Here is a 17174-nt window from a genome sequence, read left to right as displayed (position 1 = left end):
AGCTGCTAAAGTTGGTACACATCAGTAGTGCGTTGCGATTTTTGCAATGGATAGAAAATAACGAAGAAAGAATTTGTTTAAAATTTTGTATTTCTAACAAAATTTCGTGTGTGAACTCCTTGGAAAAGGCTTACGGAGATTCAGTTTTATCAAAAACACAAGCCTACGAGTGATATAAAGCAGAGCCGCTCAAAATAATGCGCAATTTTTCATGCTTATACTCGGAGTATAGGCAAGCAAATGCAGTCGAAATATGTACGCTATGACGTGTGTGATTGTATGCGTTGGTAAATAAATTGCGCATTATTTTGAGCGGCTCTGGTATAAAGCCTTCAAAGACAATCGAGAGATCGTTGAAGATATACCTCGTTCTGGACGACCATCGATCTCTGCAATTGATGCCAAAAGACATGTCTCGCGAGTCCGTTCGAATGGTTTTGGTAGATATTTTGGGTATGAAACGCGTTCTTCCTCGACTCGACCCGATAAAACTGATTTTTTTTCAAAAAGAGTCTCTTTGGACATTACTGATCGTGCGAATCTCGATCGCACATTATTGGAAAGCATTATAACTGCCAATGAGGCATTGGTTTATGAGTTTGACAAGCAAACAAGCCAACAATCAACGAAATGAGGGGGAAAACGAGGTTAAACAAAAAAAAAAAAGACGCCACAGCTTCTCTAAAATCAAGGAAATGCTTATTATTTTTTTTCGATATTAGTGGTCTGGTGCATCATGAATTTGTTCCGTAGGCACAGGAGTTCTACTTGTATTTGGCCGTATTGAGGCGTTTGCGTGAGAACATTCGTTGAATACGGCCGGAATTGTGGAGGAACAATTTACGGATTTTACACGATGATAAAGTACCATCACATCGAGCCACGATTATGACCGAATTTGAAGCCAAAAAAGCAATGAATAACATCGATCCACCACCGTTTCGCTAGATTTGGCTCCGTGTGATTTTCTATTGTTCCCCAAACTGAAAGTGTCATTTCATTGAAACCCTTTTTCGGTCGATCGAAGAGATAAAGCAAAATTCACTTAAGGAGCTGGAGGTCATCCCAAAAAGTGCTTATAAAATATATTCATATTTTTTGGCAACAAAATAAAACTGAATGGACTCACCTGTATGCGCGCCTCAGTTAGGCCAATTTTCATGGCTAATTCCTCTCTGTAAATAAGAAAGCATAAAATGAAATTTATGATAAAAAAGAATTGCATATAATTTAGTTTACTTGCTATAAAAATTAAAAAATAATAAAAATGAGTAGTGTATAATGAAAAGCAATAACAAGTACAACTAACGACTTCATTATTAATTTAATTATCATATACTTTATACGGCTAATTGAATAATCGACTGTTGAGACCAATTAAACGATAGCAAAATTAATTAAAATCCAAACGATGACTGCGCTAAACGATGGAAAAAATGCATTGCAAACGCAGAAACTTGAGTAAAATGGTTAAAAATGCAAAACAAGCTACTAATTGCGGGCCATAAAACGAAATAGGCGTGCTGAAGTTCAGCGAGAAATGCTAATATGGCGGCAGCAACAACAATGGTGGCAAGTACTGCAAAAATACAATGCAAGTGTTAACAGTAAACGCTAATCAACTTATAAACGCACACAAAGCGAAACTTCAAAGTCGGCGAGTTTTTTTCAAGTGTGTGTGTGTGTTTGTGTATGTATGCAATGTAAGAATGTAGCGTATGAGTGAGGAAACAAATGAAAAGCACATTTACAAAAAGAATTGTAACACAGTTAGCGGAAAATAGCTAAACAGTTGCTATAAAATTTTGTATTAAATGAAAGAAAAACACGCTCAAACGACGCCGACACCATTTCAATTCAATACAAGTCAAGCAAATATGCGGCTTGACTTGTTTTTCTTGGAGTTTTTTTTACGTTAGTGATAATGAGTAATTATGAAAATATTTATGATTCTAATATTTTTGATTTTTTTAGTTTATAGTTTTAGTTTAGTTTATACGAGTTATTTCGACGGATCTTCGAGATCATGTGCAAGGGTACTGACGGTTTTAGTCGGTTTCGAAGAGACTGGAGGACAGCTGAAGGCCAAATCCATAGCGGCACATGCGAGTCGTGTACGAAATAGGCATGAGAGAGAAGCTGGAGCAACTCCTATGCTTCTATCCGGCTTTATCTAGAATTCCTCTTAGATCTCTAGGAGCTTCGCATTTCAAGGGACTGAATGAAATATCAGCATTATATGTATGGTATATCAAGTCTATAAAACTATTACATCTGTGCAAACTGACGCTGAGAAATACCAAAAGATCCGTCAGGATCGAGAAGGACCTCTCCGAGCCGATCGATACCAAACGGTTTCCGACAAGTGAAATCGTGAACTTCTTCACTCCTGGAGAAAACTGGATAAAAAAGTGAACGAGGTAGTGAACGAGGATCGATCTCCTGTCATCAAACAAGCAGTCGTCACACTCGTGACTTGGATCCCAAGTCATTCTTGACAGTCATAGATAATTTCGTCTGTCTTGTAACCAGTATTAATAGCAACAACAATGTCGGTCTCGAAATTCAACGTAGCATCACTCTTGCCAACAGGTGTTACTTCGAACTGAGTAAGCAATTGAGAAGTAAAGTCCTCTCTCGATGAACAAAGACCAAATTTTACAAGTCACTCATCATTCCCGTCCTGCTATATGGTGCGAAGGTATGTACGATGGCTGAAGAGTCGGCATTAGTAGTTTTCGAGACAAAGGTGCTGCGGAAGATTTGTGGTCCTTTGCGCATTGGCAACGGCGTATACCACAGTCCATGGAATACGAGATATATGACGACATTAAGATAGTTCAAGAGATCACAGCAATTAAAAAAAGTATTCTTGTCTTGAGAAAGAGGAACGAGGAATGTATTTGTCACATTCAGATATATATACAGATAGTCAAGAGGCTTTAAAATCTTTTAGGGTTTCGTCAAATTTAGTGAAAGAGTTTCTTGATTTCTTAGTGCATCCAGCATTATACTTCGCAATAAACGTGTTACAGTGATATTACTGGTAACTATGAAGCAGATGAACTAGCCACAGCAGCTCCACCGTACAATCAAACTCCTTTCGCGTATTGAAGACAATTGAGGCCTTGCTACTCCCGACCTTCCCTCGACATCTGAGTCTAGCAAAGCACTAGCGTGACTTCCGTGCACAGTACCACCACATCACTTAGCCTCATAAACGTCCAGATAGTTCATGGACGCAACCAAAAACAAAATGCGACAGGATGTCCTCGTAGCGTTGGATTAGTCAAAAGCCCTTGACACAGTCAACTATCGAAAAATCTACGTTCCCTCCAGAATTGAAGAGATGGATCATGAACAACCTGAGCGGTGAGTAATCATCCGTACTGTTCCGAGGAAAAAAATTTACATTAAGAAGAATTAAATAGGGGTTTCTGCAGGGTGGTGTTTTCTCCCCATTGTTGTTTAATTCCTAAATTTCGAAACTCCCTCAACTAACAGGGGGAATTTCTATCACTGATGATATGTACGATAGTGAAATCGATGTCATGTGCTCAAAAGTAAACTTCTGTCTCTCCGACCTTTCTCGCTTTCTCGCTGTACAGAATCTAACTCTTTCCCCCACTGAATCTACAGCCCCCATATTCACAAACTGGACGAAGGAGTGCAGGCTTCACCTTTATATTGCAGTCGATGGCGTTAAAATTCCGACTGTAAATAACCCTAGGATTTTAGGCAGGATACTAGATAGCCTGTGCTTCTTCACTCTTCATAGACCACGATTATTGCCAAATTACAGAGTCGCAACAAAATCCTCAAGTCGCTAGCCAGCAGCAAAACACAGGTACGTTGTTGGCAACATACAAGGCAATCGGCCGGCCGGTCCTTAACTACGCGGCACCAATATGGCCGCCTGGATGCAGTGAAACACAGAAGAAGAAGCTGGCCATAACAAGGAACTCCGGACTATAACTACATAGATGCCTCTTAATGCCTCCGCTCTAACATGTATACAGTGAGGACCGTATGAACTCCACTTCAAGCAGTTTCTGCTAGGGTGTTTTTGTAGAAACCATAGGAGCCATAAACACCTTCAACGACTCCCACCCAGTGAATCGAGTACTTGGAATTAAATTATCACCCATTGCAGATGACGAGCACGAGTAGCCGAAAGAATCGACAGTGACCATTGTGTTGCTTCGTTCTGAATACTATGGTATAACTATTACTTATCCAGAATCGACCCCGAAATACTCGTACCAAGCATATGCTCCGCATGCAACGAGCCCCGCATAACTCTAAACACCTCTTTGCTTGCCCAGCTAACGCCACACATCCGACACTCCTCTCTCTATGGTCCGACTACGTCAAAACAGCACATTTCCTGAGCCCACCCTAACGGGGATTAGATAACTGTTACAACAACCATAAGATTCCGGAAAGGATGGAATATATATGCCTTTGCCCACTTGTACACTAGCAGGTCACTGCAGCATATTAGGATTGCCATATAACGACAATTGTGGCTGCCAGCATCTGCATCTGCTTTACGAATATAAAACTTTATATAGGACAATAATCGCAAATATCGGTCAAGAGTTTCTTAACGACGTCTAGCAGGTTGCATTGATAAAACTTATTGTACTGATGAACTTCAGCAGAAGCACGGCGTGGTTCAGAGAGGATACAATAGATTGAGTGGATTTTAGTGCTGGTGGTTTTACAATAGGCCTCCTAAAGTCCTACGTGCGTCGTCAGGGAGTCAGCGACTAGCATCATATTTTGCTTTTATAAGCTTACATATGTTATAACCTGATATTATAGCATGTTTTATTTCACCATACTCTAAGAAGATACAAATTTTCTCGCAATAAATCTGTATTATCACTAAAACATACATATTTTCACAAACCCAAAACCCAAAAGTATGACCTTTTCATAACAGTTGTTTTTCAATTTTTTTGGCTCATGTTATAGAATGTCTTCTGGGCTAATTTAAAATAGCCATTAGTGCGACTAATGACACAATATTTCAGACCCACCCAAAGCCGCGTAATTGCGAAGCAAATTTGCATAATTAACGCAAAATTGCGCACAAACCTCTTTCAAATTGCGTAAATTTGCGCTGACGTCCGGGCAAGCAACGGCAGAGTGATTAATTTGTTGACCCATTGACAAATTGCGAGCAATCAGTGCAAAATTGATTAGCGACAAAAGCGAAAGCAAAAAAGGTTATGAAAAAATAAGCGATCATTAAAAAGCAACAAAAGCGCGGTGAAAGAACACGAGCGCTTGGCTGAAAGTAAGCGTTCAAGGTAGTGAAAATGGCAAATTGCCGAAAGCATCAATAAAAAGTGGGCGTAACGGAAGCGTTTGCTGCTGCGCGTCATTTATGTGCCACAGCCTAAGCGCAAACACTCTCAAGTGTGGCAAGTTGTGAGGTGGCTGGTGTGACCGCCGACAGTGTTGCTCAAAAAATTTATTAACGACACTGGCAAACACCTGCTAATGATCTCAACGAGTATGGAGAAAAATTGCATAGTAATAACAAGCAACAGCAAACACACAACAACAGCCGCGGCGCGACGCACACAAACGCGCGCTTAAGCGCTTTATTTACATATGCGCGCGCGTTTGTGTGCGTTAACGCGCCAGTAAGTGAATTACGCGCTGAGGCATTGCGCTCCAACATCGCTCGTACTCGGTAATGCAAAAGCCAACGCGCCGCCAAATTATTGCATTCATCAACTGCCATCAAATCTGACGCGCGCCGCTTACCGCACTGCGACCACATGCGCGCTCACTTACGCTTTGCCGCCATACAACCGGATCTGACGAAATTATAATCAATTAATGTTCGCGCGAGCGCATAAAATTGCACACTTCTGGCCACGCTCACGCCACATGCACCTATGGCCTTAGCCGGCGGCGGCAACACAGCAGCGCAACGCAACGCCGTTAAACCCACACACATAACAATTGCATAGCGCGAGCATGCGAAGTGGCGGCCACAGACAGGGCGCACTGAAAGCTGCCATTATCCTTTGGTTATGCGACTGACTGTGGCGTTTTAAAGCGCTGAAACAACAGTTAATGCGTCAATTTGCCGGTTGCACGGCACAGCGCATAAGTGCCTTGTAGCCGCGCAACAAAAGTTGCCGCCACCGCTGCAGTACTTGTTGTCGTCGCCGCCGCCGCCACGTTCGCCATCAGTCGGTGCAATTTTGAAATTTAATTAAAATAAATTCAATTACAGAAAACATGGAAATCCATTAAGCAAATTATCGTCATTACCAGCATTATGAGTGTAGTGTGTAGTTGTTGTCGTTGTTGTTACATGTTTTATCGTGGCGTTGGCAAAAACTGGCTTCTGGCCCAAAACGGCCTACGATCACCTTTTAATAGCATCGTTTATTGTGTACTTACTCGTACACTTCGCCATCGTTGTGGCACTCAACGTTCGGACGCATGTGTGTGGCATACAACATTGTTGTGCAACGCGTTGTAAAATGTTCCCAAATGTGTGGTGTTTATATAACACATTAAAACAAATTGATTTTTAACATGTTTCGCCTTTAAAAATTATGCATTTTTACTCATTACAAGGCTCAGTGATTGGGCTGAGGTATATGAAGAGCGCATATGAACTTCTATTCTCGAAGCAAGAAAGTCCAACAAAAGTGAGGAAGGGAAGTACGTAATTAAGGATGATCAGAGTATGTGGATAAACTCTCAAAAAGCTTATTTGTTTTAGCTAGCTTGATTTAAAAAAACTGTAGACCGTCAGGTTAACTAAGCCATCTTATATGGACTTGGAAAGCCTTAAACGTGGAAACCCACTTCAACCACTAAGGATCAGTCCTTCATAAGGAAAAAGTCGATATTATCCAGCAAGAGACCCAGCATTCATTATTTCGTTATATTCGATCGAATAGACCTTCTACGACTGACATATAATACGACTTGGCGCATTTTATCAAATACAGCTTGTGCAAGAACTGAAACCTTCCAAAGCGACATCCCTACGCTATATAGGCTCTTGAAAAGTTCCAAGGAGATCCAACGTTTTCAAGCCAAATTTGTTTCAGTGATGAGACCCTTTGGTGCATTTGGGACGAACAGTAACTTGAAGAGATTTAAAAGTTGCCACCTTCATCCAGAAAAAAACGAGGAGTTGGTGTGGTTTGCAGGCCGGTGGAAACATCGGTATATATAATACTTCTTCAAAAACGAGATCATACCCGTCAATGGCGACCATTATTGTGCTATGATAACCGACCATGGGATGCTTGAAGTGGAAGCTCGTGATCTCGGCGATATTTGGCTTCAACACGACGGCGCCACTTCCCACACATCTCTTCAATCAATGGATAGCAGATAATTTCAGTTTTGTGTCGGTCGATTGACCACCAAGATCATGTAAAATCACAGCGTTAGACTTTTTGTCGTGTCCTGATTAAAACGTTGTGCCATAATTGCTAATATTTTTAAATATATGAAATTAAAAACTTCTTCAATCAAGCAGACTCAAGAAAAGTCTAAACAAATAGATCAGATCATCAGAGAAAACAAAGCGAAATATATATACGAGTATGTTATCAAGAACTATTTGAACCAAAGGACCACCAATAAAAATAAAACCATCTTTATAATAAAAAGTTTTTATTATTTTATCTCTCAGCAAGCTAAATGAAATTGGTGCTAGATGGATTGAAAAATTCGTTTCTTTAACCAGAAAGATTATTATAGAAACATACATCTAGAGTCATTCAGAGATATTCGCAACACACTCTAGTTGAATATCTAAAATGCGAAATGACGACGTACTATCTACTACCGGCGTGAGGGAAGACAATATTTGACAAGGTAATCCGCTGAGCTCGGACTAAGACCGCTTGGCTTACTAAAGGAAAAATACACAGAATAAGAAAGCAATCTCAAAAACTAACTGCAACTGCCCTGATATCAATAAAACAACTCCAAAGAGCTGAGCGGTAACCGCAGAAAGTGGTATCGGAGGCATTTTCAAGAGCGAAGATATGCGAAGAAACGTGAACTTGCTCAGGGAAGTAAAATAAATGAAAATTCACAGGAGACTTCTACTGGTGTGAAAGAGTGTCATCCATACTTCAAATTAAAGGAAGTGATTACAGGCATGAATTTCAGGATTTCAAACTAACAAAGTCAAGAATAGTCGGGCGAAAAATCCTCGCTCTGTAACCACGTTTCTCGCCATCTTGGATAGCATGAAAGATACTTAGAAGAGGAAAAATAATCAATATTGCCAACTTAACCAGTCGAGATACGAGTCCGATGCTAATTCTGATCAGCCTGAGAAGACCCCGATAGTCATACAATTTCGGACACGAACCAGATTTACATCCGACTTAACTGGTCATATACCATACAATACAATCATTTGACCCGTACGATGCTTGGAGGAGAATCATAGACGCTAATCGAAGAGGACGAAACCAAACAGGAAGTCTTCGAACGAAAGGTCCTAAGGGATACTTTTGAAGCAGTAAAATATTATGATCAGTGGTTGAACCCAATTTATGTAAAGAGAACGACAAGAGAGCTCAGAGCAAAATTCTAGAAGTCAAATCGTTCTTTACTAAAGTGGGGGGGGGAGCACTCCGATCAAAATGGATTAACGCGCTCGATGAAGATATGAAGAAAAAAACAAAAATGGAAAATTGGAAAGAAATCGCAATTGATCAAGACGTCTGGAGGTTCCATGTACAGCAGAATAAAGTTTCGAAGGCGCCAAAAGATAATGTTGTAAATGAATCAGTAGATGATAGAACAAGCACTTCAATATCACTTTAAATTTACAATTTTAAAATTTGTTATGGTAAATTTATAGCTAGAAAAATATATATGTATCTTTTAGTGAATAGGAATGACGAGCTGAGTCTACTCCACCTACCCGTCTGTATACTATATATGTGAATTAGTCCCTCGATTTATCAAATATCGATCAGAAATTTTACACACGTACTTTTCTCACCAAGACGCTGCGCATTTGTCTGAACAGCCGATATTGGAACATTATAGGATATAGCTGCCATATAAGGTGAGCGATCAAACTCAAGTGCTTGTATGGAAATCTTTGTCATTGGATGAGATATCTTTGAGAAATTTGGCATGATGTATTGTCCAAGGCAATGGGGCAATATCTGAAGAAATTTGTGAGATCGGACTAATATAGCTTATAGCTGCCATACAAAGGAAACAATCGGAATCAAATGCTTGTAAGGAAAACCTTGTCATTTGATGAGATATCTTCAAGAAATTTGGCATGGTTTATTCTCTAAGGCAATTTTGCAATATCTGATGAAATTATCCAAATCGGACCACTATAGCTTATGGCTGTCATATAAACTGTCCGATCGAACTTATGTTCTTATATAGAATATTTTTTATTTGGCAAGGTATCTTCACGAAATTTAACACATATTATTATTCAATGCATCACTGGAAAAACCGAAGAAATTGTTCAGATCGGAACACTATATCTTATAGCTGTCATATAAACTGACCCTTCGAAAGCAAGCTAAAGGTCTTTTTATGCCCCTTCATGCTATAAAAAATGTATCTGTGAAGGGTATTATAGCTCCCCTGCAGCCGAAGTTAATGTTTTTTCCTGTTTTAAGTGAGTTTTCGACCAGACGAGTTTGCGCTTTTATTTCTATAAATACCTAATGCCTTTCAAAAGCGATTCACTCAAATTATATTTTTGTCAATGATTGCATTGTCAATAATCATAATTTAAACAGAATATATGTATAACTTTAATTAAAGCTGCAAGCTGGTTTTTGCTCCTCAAAATGTCGTTCTATAAATTTTGGCTCATTTGAAAGATCATCAGCGAAGATACGCCTACACACTTGCTGCTGACCGCGCGATTCACAAATTTAATGATATAGTTGTTAGCTATAAATTTTTCGCTTTATTAGATGCTAAAATGCAGCGCCTTTCTACACTTTTTAAATTTTTATTTTTTTTATTTTTTTTGTTTTTTTTTTTTAGATTTTTTTTTTTTGTATTTTTATTTATTTTTTTTTTTAAGGTTTACTGCTATGTGCGCTAACGAGCCAAATAATACTACTAAAACGTCGATTTACATAAAAATGCATAAATAGCCGAAAATTCGATTTCTGTTTCGACTCATTTCATTGCCAGTGCGACACCTCACCCTGCGCATGCGCAGTCGCCGTTGAACCTTGCTTGTTCGCTTGTGTTTAATTTTATAGCCGATTTTATTAATTAAAAATACATTGTCGTATACATTTTGTGTGTTGTTTGCTTTGTTTTGGTTTTGTTGTTGTGTTTTTTCCACTTTACTTTTTTGTTGGCCACAGCTGAATCGTTTTCATACTTAATTTAGAGAACACGGTTTTATCGCGCAAACGACGCGAACGATTTCTTAATGAAATGTGTAGGAAGGCATGAAATTGAAATATTTTAAAACCGTTTTAATTTCGGTGTTGTTTTCATTTATTTAGCTTGCCGTGTGCTGGATAAAGTCAACTGTTCGTTGATGCTAATCGCGTTCAGATTATCTTATTAGCACTGAGATTTTACAGCTTTTAGCTGCTTGTATTTTCTCCCTTCTTTTCTTTTACACGCTTGTTTTATCATGTGTGTTTTTGTTGTTGTTGTTGTTGTTCTTGTTTGATTTTAATTTTTTCTCATATATTGTCTTATCATCATTTGGTTGTTACGTGGTGATAAAGTTTTTAGTGTCACTTTAATGTGTTAACATGGACTTGGACGCTTGCAATCGTGAAATGGGTCAAAACGAGCATCAATTTTAAACCGAAAATCGAAAAATAAATAAGAAATTAAACAGCAAACTTAGAAGTGACATTTTAATGCATTTAAATTCACTTGATTATGTTTACGGTGCATGTTTTCAATTTTTCACTTCTCACTTTTAATTTCGTCATGAAACATCACATTATATGTTTCTTGTTTGGATTTCCCTTATTTTTAATTACATTTTATTTTTAACTCCAACTTACACGGCCTTAATTATAATATTACTACACTCCGTTTGATGATGTGTGCATGTTTTTTCATTGTTGGTTATGGAAAGCCAGTTGCATTCGTAAGAACTCGTTTTTTTGTACTCAATGAAACACGGGCGAAATTTTATTTTAGGTTAGGTTAGTTTGGTACGCTCGGTAAAAGTAGTCATACTTCAGGATGCCAGCGCTTGACGTGAATTTCAATAGATATCTATCTTGTCTCACATATAGTGGGAAATATTTCAACCATTGTTTTTAAGTGTATTCTAACAAGAGAGATCCATTATTTTTGTCGTGGACCACTTCGTATCATGGAGTTAGCTCTGCCTCAAACACTTTAACTACTATCTCCGTTCAAAAGAATACCTCATTTTAAAGGAAACGCACATTGCTGCTGAGAACTATACATTGTCTTTAGTGATGTTCTAACCTTTCGGTATCATTTTTTAGTCCGATTTGGCTTCTGTATCATAAAATATTCTCGGGTTCGCTGATAGTTTCTTTATTGCCGCTAATATTTTTCTGCGTGTTTTTTTTTGTGGTTCTAGGCAAAATCTTCGAAATACGATCAATCTTGAAGCAATTTGAAGCCATACTTAGGCCACCGGGTCCATTTTCTTTATTTGTAACGTGATGGAACGATCGAAAAAGCGCTCACGCAGCATCAATTTCGAGTGAACAAAGTTTTCGTTTACCCAAATATTCAATTTATCAAATATTAATAGTGTTATGCTCTGTTATGGGATATGCCACACATCCTTGGAAGCAGCCTTGGCTATTATGGGTTGTTTAGATTATTTCCACGGCAAGAATTTTGAGACGTAAGTTAGATTAAGATTATAAATATCAACCCGTCAAAAACAACTGTCGTTCCTTGAGGCAACTAACACTTGGCGGCAGGGGGTTGGAGTTGAAATTAATAGGCTTCACATTACACTCAACCTTACGGTAGAATAGGCGCGTGAAATTAACACTGTCCAGAGCCACCAAGTCACTCATGATATGAAGACTCCTATCCAGCAGATTCTGGCGCTGTAAGCCAGGTATCATTAGGTGGCTGTGTACCATAATCTTAAGGCCAATTGTCACTTATGGAGCGGTTGCTTGGGCATCAAAAACAACGCAGCCTTCGGTAGGCCTTCAACTATTGAAGCTGCAAAGAGGGATCACATCACCTACCTCACGCCCAGCACGATCCTGGAATTATTCAGACTGCTGGATCTTTGTGACCATATGTGATATTGGAGAGGGCACAATACAGATCATAGGTGGCAGTGGAAAACCTCAATTATTTTCTGTCTGTCTACATATCTAGATTAAAATTAGGTTGTATAGCTGATTTCAAGAGAGTATCCTTCTTGGACCGAATCTGATCACTAGTTTCTGAAATCAGAAAAAGAACTCAGAATGAACAAAGTGAGACGCTGAGATCCTTTAGTGCTGAGCTCGCAAATCTCAAGGCAAAAAGTAATGATATCTTCTTCCAAGTAGGTTCTGGTATGCGGTAAGAATTTTAACCTTACTGTGTGAACATCAATAGGAAATTGTATAGTTATAACCTTTACAATTTCGGAAAGATTAACCTTGCTGACCGCGTAAAGCTTCCTGATTCTCTTGCGATTGACTCTAGGCCAAAAGGATCACAGGCATCGACAGGTATCGATAGTTGTGAAATGCTTGACAAGTTCTCACCAGGTCTAACTGTACAATACTAGCCCGAAAGAGTACTGCGGAGATTCGATTCGTTCCCACTCCACTGAAAACAAAGCTTAAATGCCCTTCTTTGCAAACTCATCAGCTTTGCAATGGTCTGCGATTACAATATGCACAGGTCCAGTCTTATCCCAAAGTAACGCGATGCCCTTTAAAGTGAGGTTAAGCATTCATTAACCATTATCGATTTTTCGGTCATTGAGTGCAAACCTAGTATTGCCGCTTTACCTTCGGAATGGTAGAAATTTATTTTAAGGAAATTTAGAAATTTATTTATTTAAGGCTATTTCAATAGTAGCAACCTCGGCTTGAAAAATGATGCAATATTCACCCAGTTCAATGGTGATATTGATGAATGGCTTCTGATAATGGCCACCTTCACCATGCTTCTTTGCAAGCTTTGTCCCATCCATAACAAAATTACCCATATTCTACAGCGTCTTCTTCCAACCTACATGTCCCTCGCAGTTACGATGGTAGAGAACGGTAGCGGATGTTTGATGATCAAAGCTATAGTTCCAACTTTTTTAGGACACTATCGACCACTCATTGGGCTAAGTTAAAATTCTTTCTTCAATAATCACATAAGCTCCTAAGTGCTTTCACTTGCTCAAATCGTTTTTTTTTTTTTCTTTTGACATTAAAATATTTCACTAATTGCTGTGGTCAATCAGTTAATATTTTTAAGCAATTAGGCATTTGTCAAGAACTGGTTTTAAATTATCACAATTCCATTAAGCAAATATGAATTAATTAATTTAAAGCAACAAACATCGCGACGATTGCCATTTTTAAGTGATGCCATAATTGGATCAATTAAATTTCGCAATGACTCGAGGCTATTCCTTAACAGCAAAACGCAATTAATTAAGAACACAATCTAAAAATAATTTGCTTAATACAGAAAAATAGTAAAAATAATAAAAATAAATAAAAAAAATAGCTACGATTGCAATGATGCCTTAATATTCTTTACAAATACAAAAGGTATATTACAATAACTGTGAGTGACCAGATTGCGTCATTGCCTTGGACAGTAACTCATGCCAAATATCGTGAAGATCAATGAAGGCAATTACATGGAATAGTGATTCGATATATGTAGATCCTACAAATGAGCAGCTTCTTGGGAAGAGGTGTGCAAATATTTAGATCACTATCTCAAAAACTAAAAGACTAGTTTGCGTATATAAGGGGTTTTTCAATAGCGACATTACAAAAGCAGACCGATAGGAACAGGAAACGACGCCAAATTTTTTACCGATCCAGCAACGAGTCGAAATTATTAAAATTTGCTACCGAAATTCAGAATCAGGGCTACAACTTTAAGAGCGGTATGTTTATGGTCGACATAATCGGCATTGAGCGTCTAGTGGAAAAATTTGAATCCACAGGCACTGTGTAAAATGTTTTCGTGTCAGTGAGACAAAGAAGTGGCTGTAGTGTTGATGTTGATCAGTCTCTCACACAAAGTTTGCGAAAAGATCTTGGCCTACACGCTCATAAGATGAAATTGAGGCAAGAACTGAAGCCGCTTGACCACCAGAATCGTTGTCTGTTCGTGAATTGGGTTGAGCAACAACTTGAAAATCCGGATTTTTATAGAAAAATCATCTTTAGCGAAGAGGCTCATTTCTGGCTGAATGGCTTCGTCAATAAGCAAAATATGCGTTATTGGTCAGACAGCAATCCACAAGTACTCCATGAGTCACCATTGCAGCCCAAAAGCATTACGGTTTCGTGCGGTTCATGGGCCGGCGGCGTCATTGTGCCGTACTTCATTCGTGATGCTCCGACGAGACCGTCACGTTACTGTGAATAGGAATCGCTACCGCTCAATGATAACCGAATATTTTTGGCCCGAATTGGATGATATGGACTTGGACAATATGTGGGTCCAACAGGACGGCGCCTCAAGCGACACAGCCAATGTCACAATCGATTAACTGAAAACCAAGTCCGGTGAACGTGTTATCGCACGAAATGGATCAGTCGTTAAACTTTTTTCTGTGAGGTTACGTCAAGTCTATGGTCTATGCCCACAAGCCAATGACCATTTATGAAATTCGTACGAATATCGAACGTGAAATTGCTGCAGTATCGGCCGATTTATGCTTCGAAAACCGTCGAAAATTGGGTTCAACGTCTGGACTTCTGCAAGTGTGCCCGTGATGGCCATACAAAAGAAATCGAGTTTCATATATGATGTCATCGGAAGTAGTTTCACAGGAATAAATAATTTCATTGATTTCCAAAACCGTGTTTATACCGCTCTTATTGAAAAAACCATTACAGTCGAACGGAAAGACAGATGGGTACCACATGAATTGTCTGTGAAAAATTTAATGGACCGAATTAACATCTGCGATTCTTTGCTGAAACGAAATGAAATCGAACCATTTCTGAAGCGAATGGTAACAGGAGACGAAAAGTGGATCAAATGCGACAATAATGTGCGAAAAAGATCATGGTCCAAGCGTGGTGAAGCTCAACAAATGGTCGCAAAGCCAGGATTGACGCCTCGAAAGGTTATGCTGAGTGTTTGGTGGGTTTGGAAAGGAACCATCCACTATGAGCTGCTTCAACCTGGTTGAACGATTGACTCTACATTTTACTATCAAAAATTGATAAGATTGAATCAAGTAATCGAAAAACGGCCGGAATTGATCAACAGAAAGGATTTCGTCTTCCATCAGAACAACGCTAGACCACACACATCTTTGATGACTCAGCAAACACTGGGAGAGCTTGGTTGGGAAGTTTTGATGTATCCACCATATAGCCCTGGCCTTGCACAATCGAACTACTATTTGTTTCGGTCAATGCAGAACTCCCTTAATGGAGTAAAGTTGGCTTCAAGAGAAGCCTGTGAAAATTACTTGTCGCAGTTTTTCGCCGAGAAACCAGAAAAGTTTTACACTGATGGAATAATGTCTCTAGGCAAATGGAAAAAAATGATCAATCAAAATGGTACATTTTTGGTTCATTATAAATATAGAAAAATATTAAGTTGAAGTTTGATTAGAAATACGAAAATACTTTTTCGACTACGCAATATCAGGTTGAGGGTATAAAAATACAAAATATTTTTGAAACTATATGAAAAAAAATACAACAAAAATATTTGAAGCAAAAAAACTATTGTTATAGTCATCGACACTAAAATCATTTCAATTTATTTTTGCTTACTCACCTGGTAAAAACATCCGGGTAGTGTGTGCGTGAGAAAGCCTTCTCCAACTCTTCCAATTGAAAACTGGTGAATGTGGTGCGATAGCGACGCTGCTTACGTTTCGGCGCATAATCATCCAAATCGCCATCGCTATTCGTGTCCGAAATGGGACTGTTCGTGCCGCCGCTAGCGCCGGTCGTCACAATGCACGAGGCCGAACGATCAGGCATGGCATCCTGATGTGCTAATTTGGCTTCTTGCGGTAGGTCGTCCAGCTTGACGTCCTCGGATATGCCCATAATCCAAATGGGCGCAATGTTGATAATGTTAGTGGGCGTGGCAAGAAAATTCAGTAAATTGCTCACGCTCAGTATGTTGGAGGGTTTTCAAATTTTTTTTAGAAAATATTATTATTTTTTTTGTTTAACAGTCGCGTTTAAGCGGCGGTGAAGCAAATCACTTGCTATTTTTTAGCTTTGGCCTCAGTGTTTCCTTTTCCGTATACCTACAAATAGAAATGAAAGCAAATACTTGAGTGCATTAGTGGCATACTAGTGTACTTAAATGTCTATGCGGTTTTATGGTAGCAAAATTAAGCTTGAATTCTTCATGCACGTGCAGAAATGCCGGGCATGCGCATGGTGATCGCGCAGTGAGGTTATGCGCATGCGTAATGCGCAATAGAACTCATCACCATAAATAAGTTGGATTTCAACGGAAACGTGTGGACATAACATAGTTACAACTTAATTGAAAATCCAATCGCCTTATTGATGCCTAAGTGGACATATGCGCTGGTACGCGCTCGGGACTTGTCCTATGGGTTGTAAGCGCGCGTGCGTAGCGTAGCTGCTGCGCAGCGTCTAGGCTGTTGGCTGAGGCGCAGCGTTGCATGGCATTGGTCCAACAACTTAATTAGTTCACTAATTCATGACAAGTGAGGAGGCATCAACTAATTTGTAGCGAGGCACTTGGTGCGCGCGCAGTGCACTTTACAAGCGTATTCGCGGCATCGGTCACGCTTGCCAATTGCATACGTAAGTGCGCAAATAAATACGCATAACGCAAACATACACATACGCGCATATATAAATACATACAGGTGCAGACGCGTTGCAGTACAGCAAGGCACAATCGTTTGCAATTGCGCGTCCAGTGCGCATGCGCAGCTGCAGTTTCGCCTTTTTACATTTTATTTATATTTTATTGCTTCGCCTTTTGTACGTTTACGCATATATTTGCTGCCTTTA

The 17174-nt window shown here is 39.2% G+C and overlaps 1 protein-coding gene across 1 annotated transcript in view; it reads right to left on the bottom strand.

Moving 5' to 3' along the window:
* LOC105233749 (homeobox protein aristaless) overlaps positions 1-16425 on the bottom strand; it is a 36786-nt gene extending 20361 nt beyond the window's left edge. Inside the window, exons 1-2 of the mRNA XM_011215906.3 lie at positions 15946-16425; positions 1130-1175 (exon numbers count right to left, since the gene is read on the bottom strand). Of these exons, the coding sequence (XP_011214208.2) occupies positions 1130-1175; positions 15946-16223 (324 nt within the window). The 5' untranslated portion in view covers positions 16224-16425. The remainder of the gene's footprint in view (positions 1-1129; positions 1176-15945) is intronic.
* Between the last annotated feature and the right edge of the window lie 749 nt (positions 16426-17174).

The sequence above is a fragment of the Bactrocera dorsalis genome, chromosome 1 (genome assembly GCF_023373825.1).
Source record: "Bactrocera dorsalis isolate Fly_Bdor chromosome 1, ASM2337382v1, whole genome shotgun sequence".
NCBI classification, from domain to species: Eukaryota; Metazoa; Arthropoda; class Insecta; order Diptera; family Tephritidae; genus Bactrocera; species Bactrocera dorsalis.
The sequence above is the reverse complement of the archived record's forward strand: the minus strand, read 5'-3'. Positions and strand labels throughout refer to the sequence as shown.